General features: G+C 42.1%; 1 protein-coding gene across 2 annotated transcripts; it reads left to right on the forward strand.

Annotated features, from left to right (window-relative positions):
- Nucleotides 1–765: 765 nt before the first annotated feature.
- On the forward strand, nt 766–20,119 carry LOC112254334 (myb-related protein B). 2 transcript variants are annotated; one of them, XM_042324258.1, is made up of 15 exons: nt 766–1,010; nt 2,836–2,932; nt 3,036–3,107; nt 3,296–3,388; nt 8,369–8,589; nt 11,378–11,522; nt 13,760–13,813; nt 14,056–14,262; nt 14,604–14,876; nt 18,628–18,800; nt 18,924–19,023; nt 19,129–19,236; nt 19,343–19,459; nt 19,539–19,670; nt 19,765–20,119. In XM_042324258.1, exons 1-15 carry the CDS (start codon nt 922–924, stop codon nt 19,891–19,893), a joined length of 2,010 nt encoding a protein of 669 aa, XP_042180192.1. In that variant the 5' UTR covers nt 766–921; the 3' UTR covers nt 19,894–20,119. The 2 variants fall into 2 exon arrangements, with proteins under 2 accessions (XP_042180192.1, XP_024282548.1); XM_024426780.2 differs by lacking the exon at nt 766–1,010 and adding an exon at nt 2,063–2,307.
- Nucleotides 20,120–21,002: the final 883 nt, after the last annotated feature.

The following is a 21,002-nucleotide window of genomic DNA, read 5'->3' on the forward strand; positions in this document are numbered from 1 at the left end:
CTTGCTGCTCTTATTTTCGAATGTATTTTTACTGTTTTTTAAATTCTCTTTAATTACCAACACATACCTTTGTTTTGCACTATTGGTTAGAGTTAGAGTCTGTAAGTAAGCATTTCACCTGTTGTATTCGGCACACGTGACAAATAAACTTTGATTTGATTATGTTGAAATCGAAATTGTGCTGGAATAGTGGCGGCAGATCCTGTTTTCTTTGCGACTTGCGGCAACTCTGTGGTTCTAAATCAATAGTTGTGTGGTGATCCGAAAAATCTGGAAACTTTTGACTAAACCTGACAGTTTTCCATCCTGTTTTGTGATAAAACAATGGTGTTGTTGAATTATTTTTTCCGCTGTGTCTTCTTATTGTCTCGACCTTTAGGCCTATATATCGCGGTAGCAAGGCAAATGAATAAACAGGTTATAGAGCAAACAACGCAATTATCACAACACAGGTTGTAATATGGCTTTTTTCTGGCTTCCGGAGTGATTTTACCCACGCACCACCACAGGGGTGAATAATTTGTTAGAAAAGCGCGCATTTCTCTCTTATTGTATGTATGCATAGATATGATCAACAGTGTATTCTGTAGACTATAATTACACAGACACAACATTGTAAGAAGTCACTTTGGAATAAAAATATTTCTGCCCCTTGACCTATTCATAGGATAGGATCACAATTCTGCGCGCACACCTCTGGTTACGTCACTCAGGGAAAGCTGTGAGAGTCTGCGAGAAAAGAATCGCTCGAGAGAGAAATGAATGATGCTGAGGAGACACGCAGCATCGGCTTGAAATGGCAGCGAGTAGTGTGGACGAAATGGAGAGAACGTTGGAGAAGCAACAGCTGTGCTGGAATGCGACCAATATGGGTGACCGTTCTGATGATATGGAGCGGGAGGATGATTGTCAAGGATCTGAATGGTCTGTAGTGGAAAGACAGGAAGAAGAGAGATCATGATACTGAAATCAGTGGTGCGTCTAGTGTGGAAAGCAAAAAGAGGGTCAAGGTAGGAAGCAAGAATAATAATGTGTCGGAGTTGAAAGTTGTGATGGTGCTTGATGAGACCATAGGGCCTCATTTACGCCTTATCCGACTGATGTCATAGAGAAAGAGAGGTGAAGTTAAACTAGCCGGGTTAATTGGAAATGGTAGATTGATAATACTAAGTGGTAGCCAGGCTCAGCAAGGGAAAATTCTGCAAATGGAAAAGGTTCATGGGAAGAAGATTAAAAGCCACGTCCCTGGTGCTTATGCTAGATTGAAGGGAGTCAACACTGGGGTCCGATATCTAATACCACAGATGACATTGAAGAAAATGTGAACGGAGGCAGAGTGATTGAGGCCAAAAGTTTGATCAGTAGGATAGAGGCGCAAAGAAGTGAAAGCTTATCAGTGATACTGAGGTTTGAGAATGTTTTGCTGGGAAAAGTACAGATATTGAATCTATGGAATCCTGTTAGAGAATTTGTTCTATATGCACTGTGGTGTTTTAAATGCCCGAAGAATGGGACTTGTAACTGCTGAATGTAAAGGAAAGAAAAGTTGTGCCAAGTGTGGAGGGAAACATGATTACAGTGAATGTGGAAGCAATGTGAAGGTTAATTTGCTGTAATTGTGGGGGAGAACAAAGTGCAGTATTTGGTGGATGCCAGGTGCATAGAGAGGCTTAGAGAAAATGGAACAGTCATGATGTATCATATTTTGAGGCTGTAAGACGATTTGATTTGATACAGCCTGGATTTGAACCAGGGTGTCTGTGGTGACGCTCCAAGCACTGATATGCAGTGCCTTTGACCACTGCGCCACTCAGGAGAGATGAATTCTAGCTTTCCAACGGTGCAGATTTATTTAGGCTCCCCAGTGCTGATGGAAAGGCAACAACGTAGAAGTAGGGATTTATTTGGCTGAGATGATTATTTTCACGGTAGTACAGAATTGGGCATATTATTATTGATCGTACATTCCAATACAGTAGGTGGCGGCATGCACTTTAAACGTTTGTTTGCGGACCGCCATGATATCAAAGAAGAAGAAGAAGAAGAAGAAGAAGAAGAAGAAGAAGAAGAAGAAGAAGAAGAAGTAAAAAGAAGCGCGCGAGATAGAAACTGGAGCGCGGACTAACGTCAGCGTACCCAGCCCTCCGACAAACAGTTTCATGGACTATATACTACAAAAAACACAGATTTGCTCGTGGTATATAGTTTTGGAATCTATGCACGACGTGGTTAGCTAAAATACAATTGTATATTTTTGTCAAGGGCTTTGGTGGTAAAACGAAGATAAATGTCCTGGTGGTTGCGCGGGTAAGTAATCAGATTCTAACTTTGTTAAGGTTACAGCAGCTGTTGGACAAATATCACTGTCGACTCCACTTCCTATGTTTTCAATAGGACAGGGATCAATGCACCATTTATCATTTCTGAGATTACTGGATGTCCTTGATTATTTTTGCGCGTTTACGTGATTTGAATGCGCTTTTGTAACCCTACCAGGGGTGATGTCAGATGTTTTGAACGTTAGCTAGCCAAATGTCATGAAACAAATGTATCCAAGGAATTTTCTAATACATACCGGTTTAATCGGAAAGCTCGAAATGTCGGCCACAAACGTTTAGTTAACTGAATCTGGCTGTAGTATGTAGCTAGTGAATCAAAAATGTATTGTGTGACAATTTAAGTATGCGACCCACCCATGTCATCTACTTTTCAGGGAATAGAATGCATGCATACTAGATTTGGGGGCTGGTCAGTTTCTGTTAAAGAAAGAATGCTCTCGATAATCTCTGCATTGATCTCTACCACACCCAGTTGACTGGTTGCTTGTCTTTTCAGAGAGGATGGGGAGGAAGCTATGTATCAGGACACCGACTCTGATGTGGCTGAACAGAGAGACTGTGGAAAGGTCAAAGTGAAATGGACACAAGAGGAGGTGAGTTAATTTATAGATCAGGGGGACATGGTTGGTTATTTGCAGCAAGTGAGGATGAGTTGGCTACTTTGCTCTTCATAAAATGGCTGTCCTTTATTCTCAGGATGACAATCTGAAAGCATTGGTCCAAAGCCTGGGACCAAATGACTGGAAACACATAGCCAGTTTTTTACTGGTGAGTTATATCGAGAGATTACAGTATATGTTCTGTAATATCCAGTTGACAATGCAAATAATACAACTGAAGCGTTTTATAGATAGATATCTATAATATAAATAGAAAAGACTCCAATTTACTGTCTGAAGGGTTGTGTGGTTTCTATTGCATGAAATCATTAACTGTTTGGTAACCCTTCTGCACAGAATCGCTCAGAACACCAGTGCCAGCACCGCTGGTTGAAGGTTCTGGATCCAGATCTGGTTAAAGGGCCCTGGACCAAAGAAGAGGACGAGAAGGTAAGTGGTGTGATGGTGACCATTCTACAATCACAGGGTTCACACAAGGTGCTTAAAGTACTTGAATTTGGCACTCTGAAATTCAAGTACAGGAATACTTTGAAAATCAAACATTTTCTCAAATTAAAATAAGAGAACAGATGTTTATGAGAAAAATTAGAAAAATGGATTTGTCTTTATTTTTCAAGCAGACTACCCAGTTTTATTTCCTCATGTGTTTCGTGCTCTGGTTGCCAGGCTAGCTTGATCATTCCACCCACACTGCCACTCAGCCAGGCAGGTACAGAACTGACTGATTAGGCGCCACCAAAGGTCACATCGATAGCTAAAATGTCAGGCAAATGTAGATTCAATCCAGCCTTTTGTGCGTATGGAGAATTTCTGGGATCTTTTATTTCAGCTCATGAAACATGGGACCAAAACTTTACATGTTGTGTTTTATTTATTTAAAAATATATATATATATATATATTTTAACCAGGTAGGCCAGTTGAGAACATGTTCTCATTTACAACTGTGACCTGGCCAAGATAAAGCAAAGCAGTGCGACACAAACAACAACACATAGTTACACATGGAAAAAACAAACACAGTCAATAACACAATAGAAAAAATATATATACAGTGTGTGCAAATGAGGTAAGATTAGGGAGGTGAGGCAATAAATAGGCCATAGTGGTGAAGTAATTACAATTTAGCAATTAACACTGGAGTGATAGATGTGCAGAAGATGAATGTGCAAGTAGAGATACTGGGGTGCAAAGGAGAGAAAAAAACAATATGGGGATGAGGTAGTTGGATGGGCTATGTACAGGTGCAATGATCTGTTCTGCTCTGACAGCTAATGCTTAAAGTTAGTGAGGGATATAAGAGTCTCCAGCTTCAGTCATTTTTTGAAATTCGCTCCAGTCATTGGCAGCAGAGAACATGAAGGAAAGGTGGGGCAGTCATTTGAGAATTTATATTTTTGTTCATTATAGTTTACCCACCTTTTTTTTACCACTACATCACTGGACCCAACCACCCCACATTGTGTAAGGTGCAAAAAATGCATCAGACTTTGACATTGCGAGCGTGGGTGCATCGGCCCTGAAGAGCCACCTGAAGGGACAAGGCTGCATCCTGCGCTGGTGGCAGTTCTACATTGTGGCTTTTTCTCTGCAACAAACTCCAGAGCTTTGTTTACCAATCGCCTCATTCACAGGAGCGCCTGGCTGCTGCTTTATCAAGCGGCAGCCATGCTCCTGCTATTCCGGTGTCCGTTTTCCTCACACAGCCCACCCGGCCCTTCTCCCGACCGGCGACACTAAAGATGCCAGTCGGAAGGAAGCTAGTTGCTTTTTCATAGCTATTAAGTAGTAGAAACCCAAATACCCAATGAAAATACAATAGTCATTAAGCTGGAATTGTGTAGTAATGCGAATAGGAAATGTGTGTTCACCAGTAGGCCCCAAAACTGTGCTGATCAATACTCAAATTACAACATCATCAGTTACTGACTTACTGTTCATGTATGTAGTGAAATTATTGAGTAGATCTTGTAAAGTAGTGATGTAATTAGATTTTTTTTATGTGGCTGTGATGAAATACTGCCATCAAGTGGCGACAAGAAACAATTGCATTATAGGAACTATTGCAACTTGATGGTCCTTGAAAGTAAATATTAGTGCTTGAAAAGTACATGAAAGTTCTTTAATTTGACTTGGCACTGTCTGTACGAACCTTGCAATCAGTTCAGATAATAAGATGGTGCCGGAGAACAAGGCAGATGTTTTACGTATTCCTAACCAATTGTGTTATTTTGTTTGTTTCTTTGTGTTTGTAACTTATTTTGTACATAATGTTGCTGCTACTGTCTTATGACCAAAAAGAACTGCTCGACATCAGAACTGCGATTGCTCACCATGTAATTGGCAGAATACTTTATTTCCTTTAAAGAGCCCAACGTGAATGATATACTGCTTTCCCGGGAACAGGCCCAGATCCCCGTCATTTGTGAGAAAAGAAGGTGGAGAAAAAGGGGCCGGAGGGCGGGCTACCTTCTGAGAATTCGTAGGCGATCGAATAAACCTCCACTTCCTTCCATTCTGCTAGCAAACGTGCAATCTTTGGAAAATCAAATCGATGACCTATGCGGAAGATTAAATTACCAACGGGACATTCAAAACTGTAATAGCTTATGCTTCACGGAGTTGTGGCTGAACGGCATTATCAACATGCAGCCGTCTGGTTATACGCTGTATCGGCAGGAAAGAACAGCGGCGTCTGGTAAGACGAGGGGTGACAGACTATGTATTTTTGTAAATAACAGCTAAGGAAGTCTCTAAGGAAGTCTCCAGCTTTTGCTTGCCTGAGGTAGAGTATCATGTTAAGCTGTAGACTACACTATCTACCTAGAGTTTTCATCTGTAGTTTTCGTAGCTGTTTACATACCACAGACTGATGCTGGCGCTAAGACTGCACTGAATGGACTCTATTCCGCCATAAGCAAACAGGAAAACGCTCACCCAGAGGCGGCACTCCTAGTTGCTGGGGACTTTAATGCAGGTAAACTTAAATCCGTTGTACAACATTTCTATCAGCATGTTAAATGTGCAACCAAAGGGGGAAAAAAAACCTCTGGCCCACCTTTACTCCACACACAGACGCATACAAAGCTCTCGCTTGCCCTCCATTTAGCGAATCTGACCATATTTCTATCCTCCTGCTTACAAGCAAAAATTAAAGCAGGAAGCACCAGTGACTCAATCAATAAAAAAAGTGGTCAGGTGAAGCAGATGCTAAGCTTCAGGACTGTTTTGCTAGCACAGACTGGAATATGTTCCTGGATTCCTCTGATAGCATTGAGGAGTACACCACATCAGTCTTTGGATTCATCAGTAAGTGCATCGATGACGTCGTCCCCACAGTGACCCTATGTACATACCCCAACCAGAAGCCATGGATTACAGGCAACATCCACACTGAGCTAAAGGGTAGAGCTGCCGCTTTCAAGGAGCGGGACTCTAACCTGGAAGAAATCCCGCTATGCCCTCCGACGAACCAATACAGGACTAAGATCGAATCGTAACACACCAGCTCTGACGCTCGTCGGATGTGGCAGGGCTTGCAAACCATTACAGACTACAAAGGGAGCAGAGCCGAGAACTGCCCAGTGACACGAGCTTACCAGACGAGCTCAGCTACTTCTATGCTCGTTTCGAGGCAAATGACACTGAAACATGCTTGAGAGCACCAGCTGTTCCGGAAGACTGTGCGATCACGCTCTCCACAGCCGATGTGAGAAAGACCTTTTTAAACTGGTCAACACTCACAAGGCCGCTGGGCCAGACGGATTACCCGGATGTGTACTACGAGCATGCCCTGACCAACTGGCAAGTGTCTTCACTGACATTTTCAATCTCTCCCTTTCTGAGTCTGTAATACTAACATGTTTAAAACAGACCACCATAGTGCCTGTGCCCAAGAACACTAAGGTAACCTGCCTAAATGACTACCGACCCGTAGTACTCACGTCTGTAGCCATGAAGTGCTTTGAAAGGCTGGTCATGGCTCACATCAACACCATTATCCCAGAAACCCTAGACCTACTCCAATTTGCATACTGCCTTATCAGATCCACAGATGATGCAATCTCTATTGCACTCCACACTGTCCTTTCCAATCTGGACAAAAGGAACACCTATGTGAGAAGGCTATTCACTGACTACAGCTCAGCGTTCAACACCATAGTGCCCTCCAAAGCTCATCAATAAGCTAAGGACCCTGGGACTAAACATTTCCCTCTGCAACTGGATCCTGGACTTCCTGACGGGCTGCCCCCAGGTGGTAAGGGTAGTTAACAAAACATCCTCCATGCTGATCCTCAACACGGGGGCCCCTCAGGGGTGCGTGCTCAGTCCCCTCCTGTACTCCCTGTTCACGCATGACTGCATGACTCCAACACCATCAAGTTTGCCGATGACACAATAGTGGTAGGCCTGATCACCAACAACAACGAGACAGCCTATAGGGAGGAGGTAAGAGACCTGGCCGTGTGGTGCCAGGACAACAACCTCTCCTTCAATGTGATCAGGACAAAGGAGGTGATTGTGGACTACAGGAGAAGAGGACCGAGCACGCCCTCATTCTCATCGACAGGGCTGCAGTGGAGCAGGTTGAGAGCTTCAAGTTCCTTGGTGTCCACATCACCAACTAATTAACATGGTCCAAGCATACCAAGACAGTTGTGAAGAGGGCACGACAAAACCTATTCCCCCTCAGGAGACTGAAAAGATTTGGCATGGGTCCTTAGATCCTCAGAAGGTTCTACAGCTGCACCATCGAGAGCATTCTGACCAGTTGCATCACTGCCTGGTTTGGCAACTGCTCGGCCTCTAACTTCAAGGCACTACAGAGTAGAGGTTGACCGATTTTATGATTTTTTTCAACGCCGATAGCGATACAGATTTATTGGAGGACCAAAAAAAGCTGATTCCGATTTAATCAGCTGATTTATATATTTGTAATAAGGACAATTACAACAATACATAATGAACACTTATTTTAACGTAATATAATAAATCAATTTAGTGTCAAATAAATAATGAAAAATGTTACATTTGATTTAAATAATGCAAAAACACAGTGTTGGAAGAAAGTATGTGCTTTACTGCTGCTCTTTTAATTACTTGTTACTTTTATCTCTTATTCATATTATTTTTAAACTGCATTGTTGGTTATGTGCTCGTAAGCATTTCACTGTAAGATCTACCTGTTGTATTCGGCGTGTGTGACTAATAAAATTTTGAGTTCTACTAGACTTCTTTGTGACAGCAAAGTTGAGTTCTATCAACAGTCGTCCAGTCAGATCTCAGAATCATGTTTGTTGTACAACAAGAGGGAAATATACCTTCCACTGGCTGCTTTGACTCCTGTCTTGTACTGCAGACATGGAGCCACATTTCCAGACAAACTTCAACCCTGCATTCCTCTCCACAGGTGATACAACTGGTGAAAAGGTATGGCAACAAGCAATGGGCCATAGTGGCTAAGCACCTGAAGGGCCGTGTGGGGAAGCAGTGCAGGGAACGCTGGCACAACCACCTCAACCCGGATGTGAAGAAGTCGTCCTGGACTAAAGAGGAAGACCTCATTATCTACAAGGCCCACTGCATGCTGGGAAACCGCTGGGCCGAGATTGCCAAGCTCCTCCCCGGAAGGTAACTATATTGACTGGTACTCCAGCTAAGAGAATCCCTCTACCATGTCTGTGCTGAAATGTCAGGATCACTCTGAACATATTTTGTGATGAATGCAATTTTTTTTGTAATTTTGTTTATTTATTTAACCAGGTAGGCTAGTTGAGAACAAGTTCTCATTTACAACTGCGACCTGGCCAAGATAAAGCATAGCAGTGTGAACAGACAGAAACACAGTTACACATGGAGTAAACAATAAAAAAAAGTCAATAACACAGAAAAAAAGGAGTCTATATACATTGTGTGCAAAAGGCATAAGGAGGTAGGTGAATAATTACAATTTTAGCAGATTAACACTGGAGTGATAAATGATCAGATGGTCATGTGCAGGTAGAGATACTGGTGTGGAAAAGAGCAGAAGGGTAAATAAATAAAAACCGTATGGGAATGAGGTAGGTAAATTGGGTGGGCTATTTACCGATGGACTATGTACAGCTGCAGCGATCGGTTAGCTGCTCAGATAGCAGATGTTTGAAGTTGGTGAGGGAGATAAAAGTCTCCAACTTCAACGATTTTTGCAATTCGTTCCAGTCACAGGCAGCAGAGAACTAGAAGGAAAGGCGGCCAAATGAGGTGTTGGCTTTAGGGATGATCAGTGAGATACACCTGCTGGAGCGCGTGCTACGGGTGGGTGTTGCCATCGTGACCAGTGAACTGAGATAAGGTGGAGCTTTACCTAGCATGGACTTGTAGATGACCTGGAGCCAGTGGGTCTGGCGACGAATATGTAGCGAGGGCCAGCCGACTAGAGATTACAGGTCGCAGTGGTGGGTGGTATAAGGTGCTTTAGTAACAAAGCGGATGGCACTGTGATAAACTGCATCCAGTTTGCTGAGTAGAGTATTGGAAGCCATTTTGTAGATGACATCGCCGAAGTCGAGGATCGGTAGGATAGTCAGTTTTACTAGGGTAAGTTTGGCGTTGTGAGTGAAGGAGGCTTTGTTGCGAAATAGAAAGCAGATTCTAGATTTGATTTTGGATTGGAGATGTTTGATATGAGTCTGGAAGGAGAGTTTACAGTCTAGCCAGACACCTAGGTACTTATAGATGTCCACATATTCTAGGTCGGAACCATCCAGGGTGGTGATGCTAGTCGGGTGTGCGGGTACAGGCAGCGAACGGTTGAAAAGCATGCATTTGGTTTTACTAGCGTTTTTAAGAGCAGTTGGAGGCCCCGGAAGGAGTGTTGTATGGCGTTGAAGCTCGTTTGGAGGTTACATAGCACAGTGTCCCAGGAAAGGCCAGAAGTATACAGAATGATGTCGTCTGCATAGAGGTGTATCAGGGAATCGCCCGCAGCAAGAGCGACATCATTGACATATACAGAGAAAAGAGTCGGCCCGAGAATTGAACCCTGTGGCACCCCCATAGAGACTGCCAGAGGACCGGACAACATGCCCTTCGATTTGACACACTGAACTCTGTCTGCAAAGTAGTTGGTGAACCAGGCAAGGCAGTCATTAGAAAAACTGAGGCTACTGAGTCTGCCGATAAGAATATGGTGATTGACAGAGTCGAAAGCCTTGGCCAGGTCGATGAAGACGGCTGCACAGTACTTTTATCGATGCCGGCTATGATTTTCTTTAGTACCTTGAGCGTGGCTGAGGTGCACCCGTGACCGGCTCGGAAACCAGATTGCACAGCGGAGAAGGTACGGTGGGATTCGAGATGGTCAGTGATCTGTTTGTTGACTTGGCTTTAGACCTTAGATAGGACCTTAGATAGGCAGGGCAGGATGGATACAGGTCTGTAACAGTTTGGGTCCAGGGTGTCTCCCCCTTTGAAGAGGGGGATGACTACGGCAGCTTTCCAGGCCAGCCGTTGAGAAATGCTTGTTGAAGTTTTCGATTATCATGGATTTATCGGTGGTGACCGTGTTACCTAGCTTCAGTGCAGTGGGCAGCTGGGAGGAGGTGCTCTTGTTCTTCATGGGCTTTTATAGTGTCCCAGAACTTTTTGGAGTTAGAGCTACAGGATGCAAATTTCTGCTTGAAAAAGCTGGCCTTTGCTTTCCTGACTGCGTGTATTGGTTCCTGACTTCCCTGAACAGTTGCATATTGTGGGGACTATTAGATGCTATTCGATGCTATTGCAGTCCGCCACAGAATGTTTTTGTGCTGGTCGAGGGCAGTCAGGTCTGGAGTGAACCAGGGGCTCTATCTGTTCATAGTTCTGCATTTTTTTGAACGGAGCATGCTTATCTAAGATGGTGAGGAAGTTACTTTTAAAGAATGACCAGGCATCCTCAACTGACGGGATGAGGTCAATATCCTTCCAGGATACCTGGGCCAGGTTGATTAGAAAGGCCTGCTCGCAGAAGTGTGTTAGGGAGCGTTTGACAGTGATTAGGGGTGGTCGTTTGACTGCGGATCCGTAGCGGATACAGTCAATGAGGCAGTGAACACTGAGATCCTGATTGAAGACAGCGGAGGTGTATTTGGAGGGCCAGTTGGTCAGGATAAGGTCTATGAGGGTGCCCTTGTTTACAGATTTAGGGTTGTACCTGGTGGGTTCCTTGATGATTTGTGTAAGATTGAGGGCATCTAGCTTAGATTGTAGGACTGCTGGGGAGTTAAGCATATCTCAGTTTAGGTCACCTAACAGAACAAACTCTGAAGCTAGATGGGGGGGTGATCAATTTGAATGGATTGGTGACATTTAGGAACAGCATTTTGTTCCACATCATTAGTTAACCTTCGTACTCCACATCTTCATTACTACAACATTATGTTCAAATGTACCCTTCCAGGACAGATAATGCTGTGAAGAACCGCTGGAACTCAACCATCAAGCGTAGGGTTGAGATGGGCTTCTTTAGTGGGGTGGATCCTACTCTGAAGCATCATCAGGTGGAAGCCGAGGAGGGCATGGGCCACCACAGTAAAGATCAGCAGGTACAGTTGAAGTCGGAAGTTTACATACACTTAGGTTAGTCATTAAAACTTGTTTTTCAACCACTCCACACATTTCTTGTTAACAAACTATAGTTTTGGCAAGTAAGTTAGGACATCTACTTTGTGCATGACACAAGTCATTTTTACAACAATTGTTTACAGACAGATTATTTCACTTATTTCACTTTCACTGTGTTACAATTCCAGTGGGTCAGAAGTTTACGTACACTAAGTTGACTGTGCCTTTAAACAGTTGGAAAATTCCAGAAAAGATGTCATGGCTTTAAAAAGCTTCTGATAGGTTAATTGACATCATTTGAGTCAATTGGAGGTGTACCTGTGAATGTATTTCAAGGTCTACCTTCAAACTTGGTGCCTCTTTGCTTGACATCATGGGAAAATCAAAAGAAATCAGCCTAGACCTCAGAAAAAAAGACCTCTACAAGTCTGGTTGATCCTTGGGAGCAATTTCCAAACGCCTGACGGTACCACGTTCATCTGTACAAACAATAGTACGCAAGTATAAACACCATCTGACCACGCAGCCGTCATACCACTCAGGAAGGAGACTCTTTCTGTCTCCTAGAGATGAACGTACTTTGGTGCAAAAAGTGCAAATCAATCCCAGAACAACAGCAAAGGACCTTGTGAAGATGCCGGTTGAAACGGGTACAAAAGTACTGTATCTATATCCACAGTAAAACAAGTCCTATATCGACATAACCTGAAAGGACTCTCAGCAAGGAAGAAGCCACTGCTCCAAAATTGTCATAAAAAGTCAGACTACGTTTTTTAAATTTATTTTTATTTCACCAGGTAGGCTAGTTGAGAACAAGTTCTCATTTGCAACTGCGACCTGGCCAAGATAAAGCATAGCAGTGTGAACAGACAACACAGAGTTACACATGGAGTAAACAATTAACAAGTCAATAACACAGTAGAAAAAAAGTCTATATACATTGTGTGCAAAAGGCATGAGGAGGTAGGCAAATAATTACAATTTTGCAGATTAATAACACTGGAGTGATAAATGATCAGATTGTCATGTACAGGTAGAGATATTGGTGTGCAAAAGAGCAGAAAAGTAAATAAATAAAAACAGTATGGGGATGAGGTAGGTAAAAATGGGTGGGCTATTTACCGATGGACTATGTGCAGCGATCGGTTAACTGCTCAGATAGCAGATGTTTGAAGTTGGTGAGGGAGATAAAAGTCTCCAACTTCAGCGATTTTTGCAATTCGTTCCAGTCACAGGCAGCAGAGAACTAGAAGGAAAGGCGGCCAAATGAGGTGTTGGCTTTAGGGATGATCAGTGAGATACATGTTTGCATCTGCACATGGGGACAAAGATTGTACTTTTTGGAGAAATGTCCTCTGGTATGATGAAACAAAAATAGAACTATTTGGCCATAATGACCATCGTTATGTTTGGAGGAAAAAGGGGGAGGCTTGCAAGCTGAAGAACACCATCCCAACCGTGAAGCACGGGGGTGGCGGCAGCATGTTGTGGGGGTGCTTTGCTACTGGAGGGTCTGGTGCACTTCACAAAATAGATGGCATCATGAGGCAGAAAAACTATGTGGATATATTGAAGCAACATTTTTCAAGGCATCAGTCAAGAAGTTAAAGCTTGGTCGCAAATGGGTCTTCCAAATGAACAATGACCCCAAGCATACTTCCAAAGATGTGGCAAATGGCTTAAGGACAACAAAGCCACGGTATTGGAGTTGCCATCACAAAGCCCTGACCTCAATCATATAGAACATGTGTAGGCAGAACTGAAAAAGCGTGTGCGAGCAAAGAGGCCTACAAATCTGACTCAGTTACACCAGCTCTGTCAAGAGGAATGGTCCAAAATTTACCCAACATGTGGGAAGCTTGTGGAAGGCTACCCAAAATGTTTGACACAAGTTAAACAATTTATAGGCAATGCTACCAAATACTAATTGAGTGTATGTAAACTTCTGACTCACTGGGAATGTGCTGAAATAAATAATAGCTGAAATAATTCATTCTCACGGCTGTTATTCTAACATTTCACATTCTTAAAATAGTGGTGATCCTAACTGACCTAAAACAGGGATGTTTTTTACTAGGATTAAATGTCAGGAATTGTGAAACTGAGTTTAAATACATTTAATCTTCTGACTTAAACTGTAGGTTCCGCTTGACATCTGTGTACTGTAATCGTTATTTGAATGTTGAGATGTGAAACAGGATTTGTTATGTTTCTACAGATGGACTATGATGGTTCTATGGAGAGGGATTCAGACCAAGACACTACACTGCTGGTAAGAATTCAAACACTGGATGCCGGCTATCTTCTATGTGGGGGTAAAGGGCAGATAAACTGTAGTGTTTTGTGTGACAAATATATAGTGTAGTAGATGCAGAGCGTGTTAAAATATCACCAACCTATGCTGTTTTTCAAGGTAGAACACATTGTTCCCGTAGCTGTTTGTGTTCATTCATATTCAGTTCATCTTTACTTCTCTCTCTCATGCTGATTTTCAAGCTTATGTTGCCCGTACAGGAGAATACCATTACATCCACTGTGAGAGGCGGACCAAGGGAAGCAGGCTCCCACAAGGCTGTCTCTCCTCAACAGTCAAAGACACCCAAAAGTGAGCCAGACACCCCAGGACGTGAGCTGAATACCAATAGCTGGGTGGTGGACAGCTCAGGCTTCCTCTCTCCCAACGGCTCAAGCTTAAAGGAGGTGATGGATATGGTGGATGGGGTAAGAGTTCTGGATGGGTTGTAATACCTCAGTCTTCTTAGTTTCACGACGTTAATACTTACTTTCCACCATAATTTGCAAATAAATTCATTAAAAATCCTACAATGTGATTTTCTGGATTTTTTTTTTCTTTCTAATTTTGTCTGTCATAGTTGAAGTGTACCTATGATGAAAATTACAGGCCTCTCATCTTTTTAAGTGGGAGAACTTGCACAATTGGTGGCTGACTAAATACATTTTTGCCCCACTGTATGTAAAACAAGATGCAGAGTATGACTAGATTTGGGGCAGACCTAGCTTGGGAAATTATATTTCATGAACTGTTTCTTGCCCTCCACCAGGACCTAGATGGATGGTGCAACATGTCTGTCTTTGATCTGCCTGAGGAGAGCCAGAGCCCAGAGCGGACCCAGTTCCGTCTGGAGGGCAGCACCCTGCAGGAGCTGAGCAAGGGCAACCGGGGAGAGCTGATCCCCATCTCCCCTGGAGGAATCACTCCACCCTCCATACTGACCCGCCGCAGCCGCCGTCGCATCGCTCTGTCTCCTGACTCCAACTATTCCAGGACCCCCAAGAGCACCCCGGTCAAGGTCCTGCCCTTCTCTCCCTCACAGGTAATCGCTCGACCACCATGACCTAACACACAGTGAGATGACTCATCAGTGCCTTTTACTTTGTACAGAATTATGTGTGTATGTAGATATATTTATCTCACACACACTACCATTCAAAACTTTGGGGTCACTTAGAAATGCACATTTTAGTCCATTTAAAATAACATCAGATTGATCATAAATACAGTGCCAATATTAATGACTATTGTAGCTGGAAACGGCTGATTTTAAAAGTAAATGGAATATCTACATAGACGTACAGAGGCCCATTATCATCAACCATCACTCCTGTGTGTGGTGCGTTGTTAGCTAATCCAAGTTTATCATTTTAAAAGGCTAATTGATCTTTTAAAAAACCTTTTGCAATTGTTAGCACAGCTGAAAACTGTTTCTCTGATTTGAAGAAGCAATAAAACTGGCCTTTAGACTAGTTGAGCATCAGCATTTGTGGGTTCGAAATGGCCGATTTCAAGTTTTCATAACAGTTGGAAATCGGTATAAAAAAATATATATATATAATAATTTAAAAAAAAAATATTAAAACATGTTTTTTTTATACACATATTTAACTAGGCAAGTCAGTTAAGAACACATTCTTATTTTCAATGACGGCCTAGGAACGGTGGGTTAACTCCCTTGTTCAGGGGCAGAACAACAGATTTTTACCTTGTCAGCTTGGGGATTCAATCTTGCAACCTTACAGTTAACTAGTTCAACGCTCTAACCACCTGCTTTACATTGCACTCCATGAGGAGCCTGCCTGTCACGCAAATGCAGTAAGAAGCCAAGATAAGTTTAATGCTAGCTAGCAACTTATCTTATAAAAAACAATCAATCAATCATAATCACTAGTTAACTACACATGGTTGATGATATTACTAGTTTATCTAGCGTGTACTGCGTTGCATATAATCGATGCGGTGCGCATTCACGAAACAGGACTGTCGTTGCTCCAACGTGTACCTAACCATAAACATCAATGCCTTTCTTAAAATCAATACACAGAAGTATATATTTTTTTAAACTGGCATATTTAGTTAATATTGCCTGTTAACATGAATTTCTTTTAACTAGGAAAATTGTCACTTCTCTTGTGTTCTGTGCAAGCATAGTTGGGGTATATGCAGCAGTTTGGGCCGCATGGCTCGTTGCTAACTGTGTGAAGACCATTTCTTCCTAACAAAGACAGCCAACTTCGCCAAACGGAGGATGGTTTAACAAAAGCGCATTTGCGAAACAAGCACAATCGTTTCACAACTGTACCTAACCATAACCATAAACATCAATGCCTTTCTTGAAATCAATACACAGAAGTATATATTTTTAAACCTGCATATTTAGCTAAAAGAAATCCAGGTTAACAGGCAATATTAACCAGGTGAAATTGTGTCACTTCTCTTGCGTTCATTGCACACAGTCAGGGTATATGCAACAGTTTGGGCTGCCTGGCTCGTTGCGTACTAATTTGCCAGAATTTTACTTAATTGACATAACATTGAAGGTTGTGCAATGTAACAGGAATATTTAGACTTATGGATGCCACCTGTTAGATAAAATACGGAACGGTTCTGTATTTCACTGGAAGAATAAACGTTTTGTTTTCGAGAGGATAGTTTCCGGATTCGACCATATTAATGACCTAAGGCTCGTATTTCTGTGTGTTATAATTAACTCTATGATTTAATAGAGCAGTCTGACTGAGCGATGGTAGGCACCAGCAGGCTCGTAAGCATTCATTCAAACAGCACTTTCATGCGTTTTGGCAGCAGCTCGTCGCTGTGCTTCAAGCATTGTACTGTTTATGACTTCAAGCTGATCAACTCTCGAGATTAGGCTGGTGTAACCGACGTGAAATGGCTAGCTAGTTAGCGGAGTGCGCGCTAATATTGTTTCAAACGTCACTCGCTCTGAGAGTTGGAGTAATTGTTCCCCTTTACCCCGCTCTGCATGGGTAACGCTGCTTCGAGGGTGGCTGTTGTCGATGTGTTCCTGGTTCGAGCCCAGGTAGGAGCGAGGAGAGGGATGGAAGGTATACTGTTACACTGGCAATACTATAGTGCCTATAAGAACATCCAATAGTCAAAAGTATATGAAATACAAATCGTATAGAAAGAAATAGTCCTTCAATTCCTATAATAACCACAACCTAAAACTTCTTATCTGGGAATATCGAAGACTCAAGTTAAAAGGAACCACCAGCTTTCATATGTTCTCATGTTCTGAGCAAGGAACTTCGCTTTCTTACATGGCACATATTGCACTTTTACTTTCTTCTCCAACACTTTGTTTTTGCATTATTTAAACCAAATTGAACATGTTTCATTATTTATTTGAGGCTAAATTGATTTTATTGATGTATTATATTAAGTTAAAATAAGTCATTCAGTATTGTTGTAATTGTCATTATTACAAATAAATATATATTCTTTGACAATAATCGGTATTGGTGTTGAAAAATCATATTCGGTCGACCTCTAGTTGAGATGTGTCTCTTACTTGAACTCTGAAGCATTTATTTGGGCTGGTAACTCCTCTGCAGCAGAGGTAACTCTGGGTCATTCCTGTGGTGGTCCTCTCAAGAGTCATGATTGTTTTTGCAACTGCACTTGAGGAAACTTTGAAAGTTCTTGAAATTTTCCACATTGCCTGACCTTCATGTCTTAAAGTAATGATGCACTGTCGTTTCTCTTTGCTTATTTGAGCTGTTCTTGCCATAATATGGACTTGGTCTTTTACCAAATAGGGCTATCTTCTGTATACCCCCCTACCTTGTCACAATTCAACTGATTGGCTCAACCGTATTAAGGAAAGCATTTCACAAGTTAAGAAGGCACATCTGTTGATTGAAATGCATTCCAGGTGACTACCTCATGAAGCTGGTTGAGAGAATGCAAAGCTGTCATCAAGGCAAAGTGTGGCTATTTGAAGAATATCAAATACAAAATATATTTTGATTTAAGACTTTTTTTGGTTACTACATGATTCCATATGTGTTACTTCATAGTTTTGATGTCTTCACTATTATTCTACAATGTAAAAATAAAGAAAAACCCTTTTGACCGGCTGTATACAGTACCAGTCAAAAGTTAAGACACCTACTCATTCCAGTGTTTCTCTTTACTTTTTTCTACATTGTAGAATAATAGTGAAGACATCAACACTATGAAATAACACATGGAATCATGTAGTAACCAAATCAAAGTACCCTTTGTCTTGATGACAGCTTTGCACACTCTTGACACTTTTTTTGTTGTTACTACTTGATTTCATGTGCTATTTCATATTTCTGATGTCTTCACTATTATTCTACAATGTAGAACATAGTAAAAATAAAGAGAACCCCCTGAATGAGTAGGTGTCAACTTTTGACTGGTAGTGTACAGTGTATTTTCCCCTAACCCTACCACTCCCCCTAATTGGCGTAAACTAATTTGGCAACAACACTTAGGCTTCTACTTCCAGTTTATACATGCTATAGACATTTTACGTACACACTGTTTTACATTAGTTGTCTTATGTTGCTTTTAGTCCCGTCCTTCTGCTACCCCCAACCCCTCCCATCTATCTCTGAAGAGCATCCAGTTTGGATTTCCAATTTGCCATATATTTTTCAACTGTCACCAATGATGTTGCCAAAAACACATTCTACCAATTGTTATATCCCTCACATTAAATGCCATAATTTGTATTTATATGGTATGATTGCAAATGGATGTCGGGGAGGTCACATTTACTTTGAATATGTTTCCAGTTCCTCAACATGTGGACCAAACAGGACAACTTTGAACTGGAGAATCCATCCCTCACCTCTACCCCAGTCTGTAGTCAGAAGTCCACGGGTACCACACAACTACACCGCGATAAGACTCCACTCACACAGAAGGAAAACTCTGTGTTTGCGTCCAAGCTGTACTCAAACTCGGTGTATGTAGTAATAAGTCGTTATTGACACACACATTTCTTGTATGTAATAAGTGATTATTAGGATGCAATATGATTACTCATTTGTGGCAAAATATAATGTTTTCATTTTTTATTTTTGTAAAGGTTCATCACACCCAACCACAAGTCAAATCTTGACAACACCCCGCGGACTCCAACTCCATTCAAGAATGCCATGGAGAAGTATGGTCCTCTGCAGCCTCTGGTGAGTCCCTCATTCACTACAGATGTCAACGAAAGCAATTGAATTGTCTGTGTGTATAATTTATTCGATATTCCACAGAGAAAGCGTGTTCTTTCTTTCTCTTAGCCTCAGACTCCGAACGAGGAGGACTTGAAAGAAGTCCTCTTGAAAGAGACTGGGATTGAGCTGATCGTGACGGATGAGAGTCCACTTGAGCAAAGACGCAAGCAGGTGGTGAGTGATGAGATGGCAGGAGGAAGTTTACACCTAAGAACAACCAATGCTGCTTTTCAGTTTTATGGAATGGTCTGAATATGTGGTCCATTCCTTTTGGTTCCAGCATCGACCTACAATGAAGAAAGTGCGTAAATCTCTGGCCTTGGATGTCATGGACCGCAAAGAGACGGTCACCTCCAGGCATCAGTCCATTATGTTTTTGACCCAACCCTGTCCTAAGGTACATGGACGAAATGGTTATGCTGTAGTTGTTTATAGTATTTTCATTGATTTTGGATTTTGTCTTGTCTTTGTTACAGGCTGAGACGTCTCTCAACTCCTCGTCCTTTTGCATGAAGAGAGAATATAAAAAGGAGAATGTTCTGGATCAGGGCTTCTGTTTAGGACCCAGAGAGAGTTGTGCATATTCCAACCCAGTGCCACCAACCCCAGTAAGTATCATAATATTATGTCTTGTCATATTTTAGAATATGTATTTCCCTTGTTTGTATCTGAAGTTATTGATATGCATTGTTGTGTCCTTAGATGTCCCAGGCATGGGAAGCAGTGGTATGTGGACAGACTAAGGACCAACTTATAATGACAGAGAAAGCAAGATGTTACCTCCGCTCACTAAAATCCCACGCTCCCAACCGGGCCCTCATCCTGTCCTGAGCCTTCCCTCACTACCAAGTTCTCATTTATGCCGTGTTCACATGCTATCAGAGTTGGGGAAATTCCTATTTGTGTCTGGGAAGTTTCACTTAAACAACCCAATGCCAGCAGCATACCACCCTGCATCCCACAGCTGGCTTGTATCTGAAGCTAAGCAGGGTTAGTCCTGGTTGGTCCCTGGATGGGAGACCAGATGCTGCTGGAAGTGGTGTTTGGACGGCCAATACCCCAGGGCAGTGCCTGGGGACGTTGCCCTGTGTAGGGTGCCGTCTTTCGGCTGGGAAGTTAAACGGGTGTCCTGATTCTCTGTGGTCACAAAAGATCCCATGGCACTTATCGTAAGAGTAGGGGTGTTAACCCCGGTGTCCTGGCTAAATTCCCAATCTGGCCTTCATACCATCATCCCCAGTTTACAATTGACTCATTCACCCCCCCCCCTCCTCTCCACTGTAACTATTCCCCAGGTTGTTGCTGTAAATGAGAATGTGTTCTCAGTGAATTTACCTGGTAGAATCACAACTAAGAAATAGGTTGTTTTGACAAGCACGAGAATGTGGCCCAACTCTCTGCTGTGCAGACATTTTCATTGTGTTAAACATGTTTAATGTAACTATTCCAAAGATTATTGTGTTGGTATTCTTTCATAGCAAGGTTATGTGTTTGTTATAGGTTTTGAAAAAATGTTGATGCCGTGCTATGTTGAGCAAGCTCAACTGAACTGAAGTAGTGGATACTTGTAAATATGGGGGAAAATGTTTATTGTAGGGCAACTTTGTCATGTTTTTCCAAATGTAATGTTTGAATCTACACACACCATTTCCTAGCAAGTTTTACCACAGCCCATCAACAATTGAATAATCCACACTTGCATCACGTTTGTCATACTCAAAAGTAATGTAAAGTCTTCATGTTTTCATTTTGATATCTCAAGTATACATGTCATTTTGCACTGACATCTATCAGTATTGCGTTTCGGTTGTAACTGTCTCATGCATTTGATTACCTGATCAATCAATAATGAATGGAAACAAATTGACACAAGTGAACAGAGAGTTGTTGAGGGATTGCTGAAATGTTTGTTTCCTATGATCTATTTTTACGTTATGTAG

This window comes from Oncorhynchus tshawytscha, linkage group LG07 (assembly GCF_018296145.1).
Source record: "Oncorhynchus tshawytscha isolate Ot180627B linkage group LG07, Otsh_v2.0, whole genome shotgun sequence".
Classification (NCBI taxonomy): domain Eukaryota; kingdom Metazoa; phylum Chordata; class Actinopteri; order Salmoniformes; family Salmonidae; genus Oncorhynchus; species Oncorhynchus tshawytscha.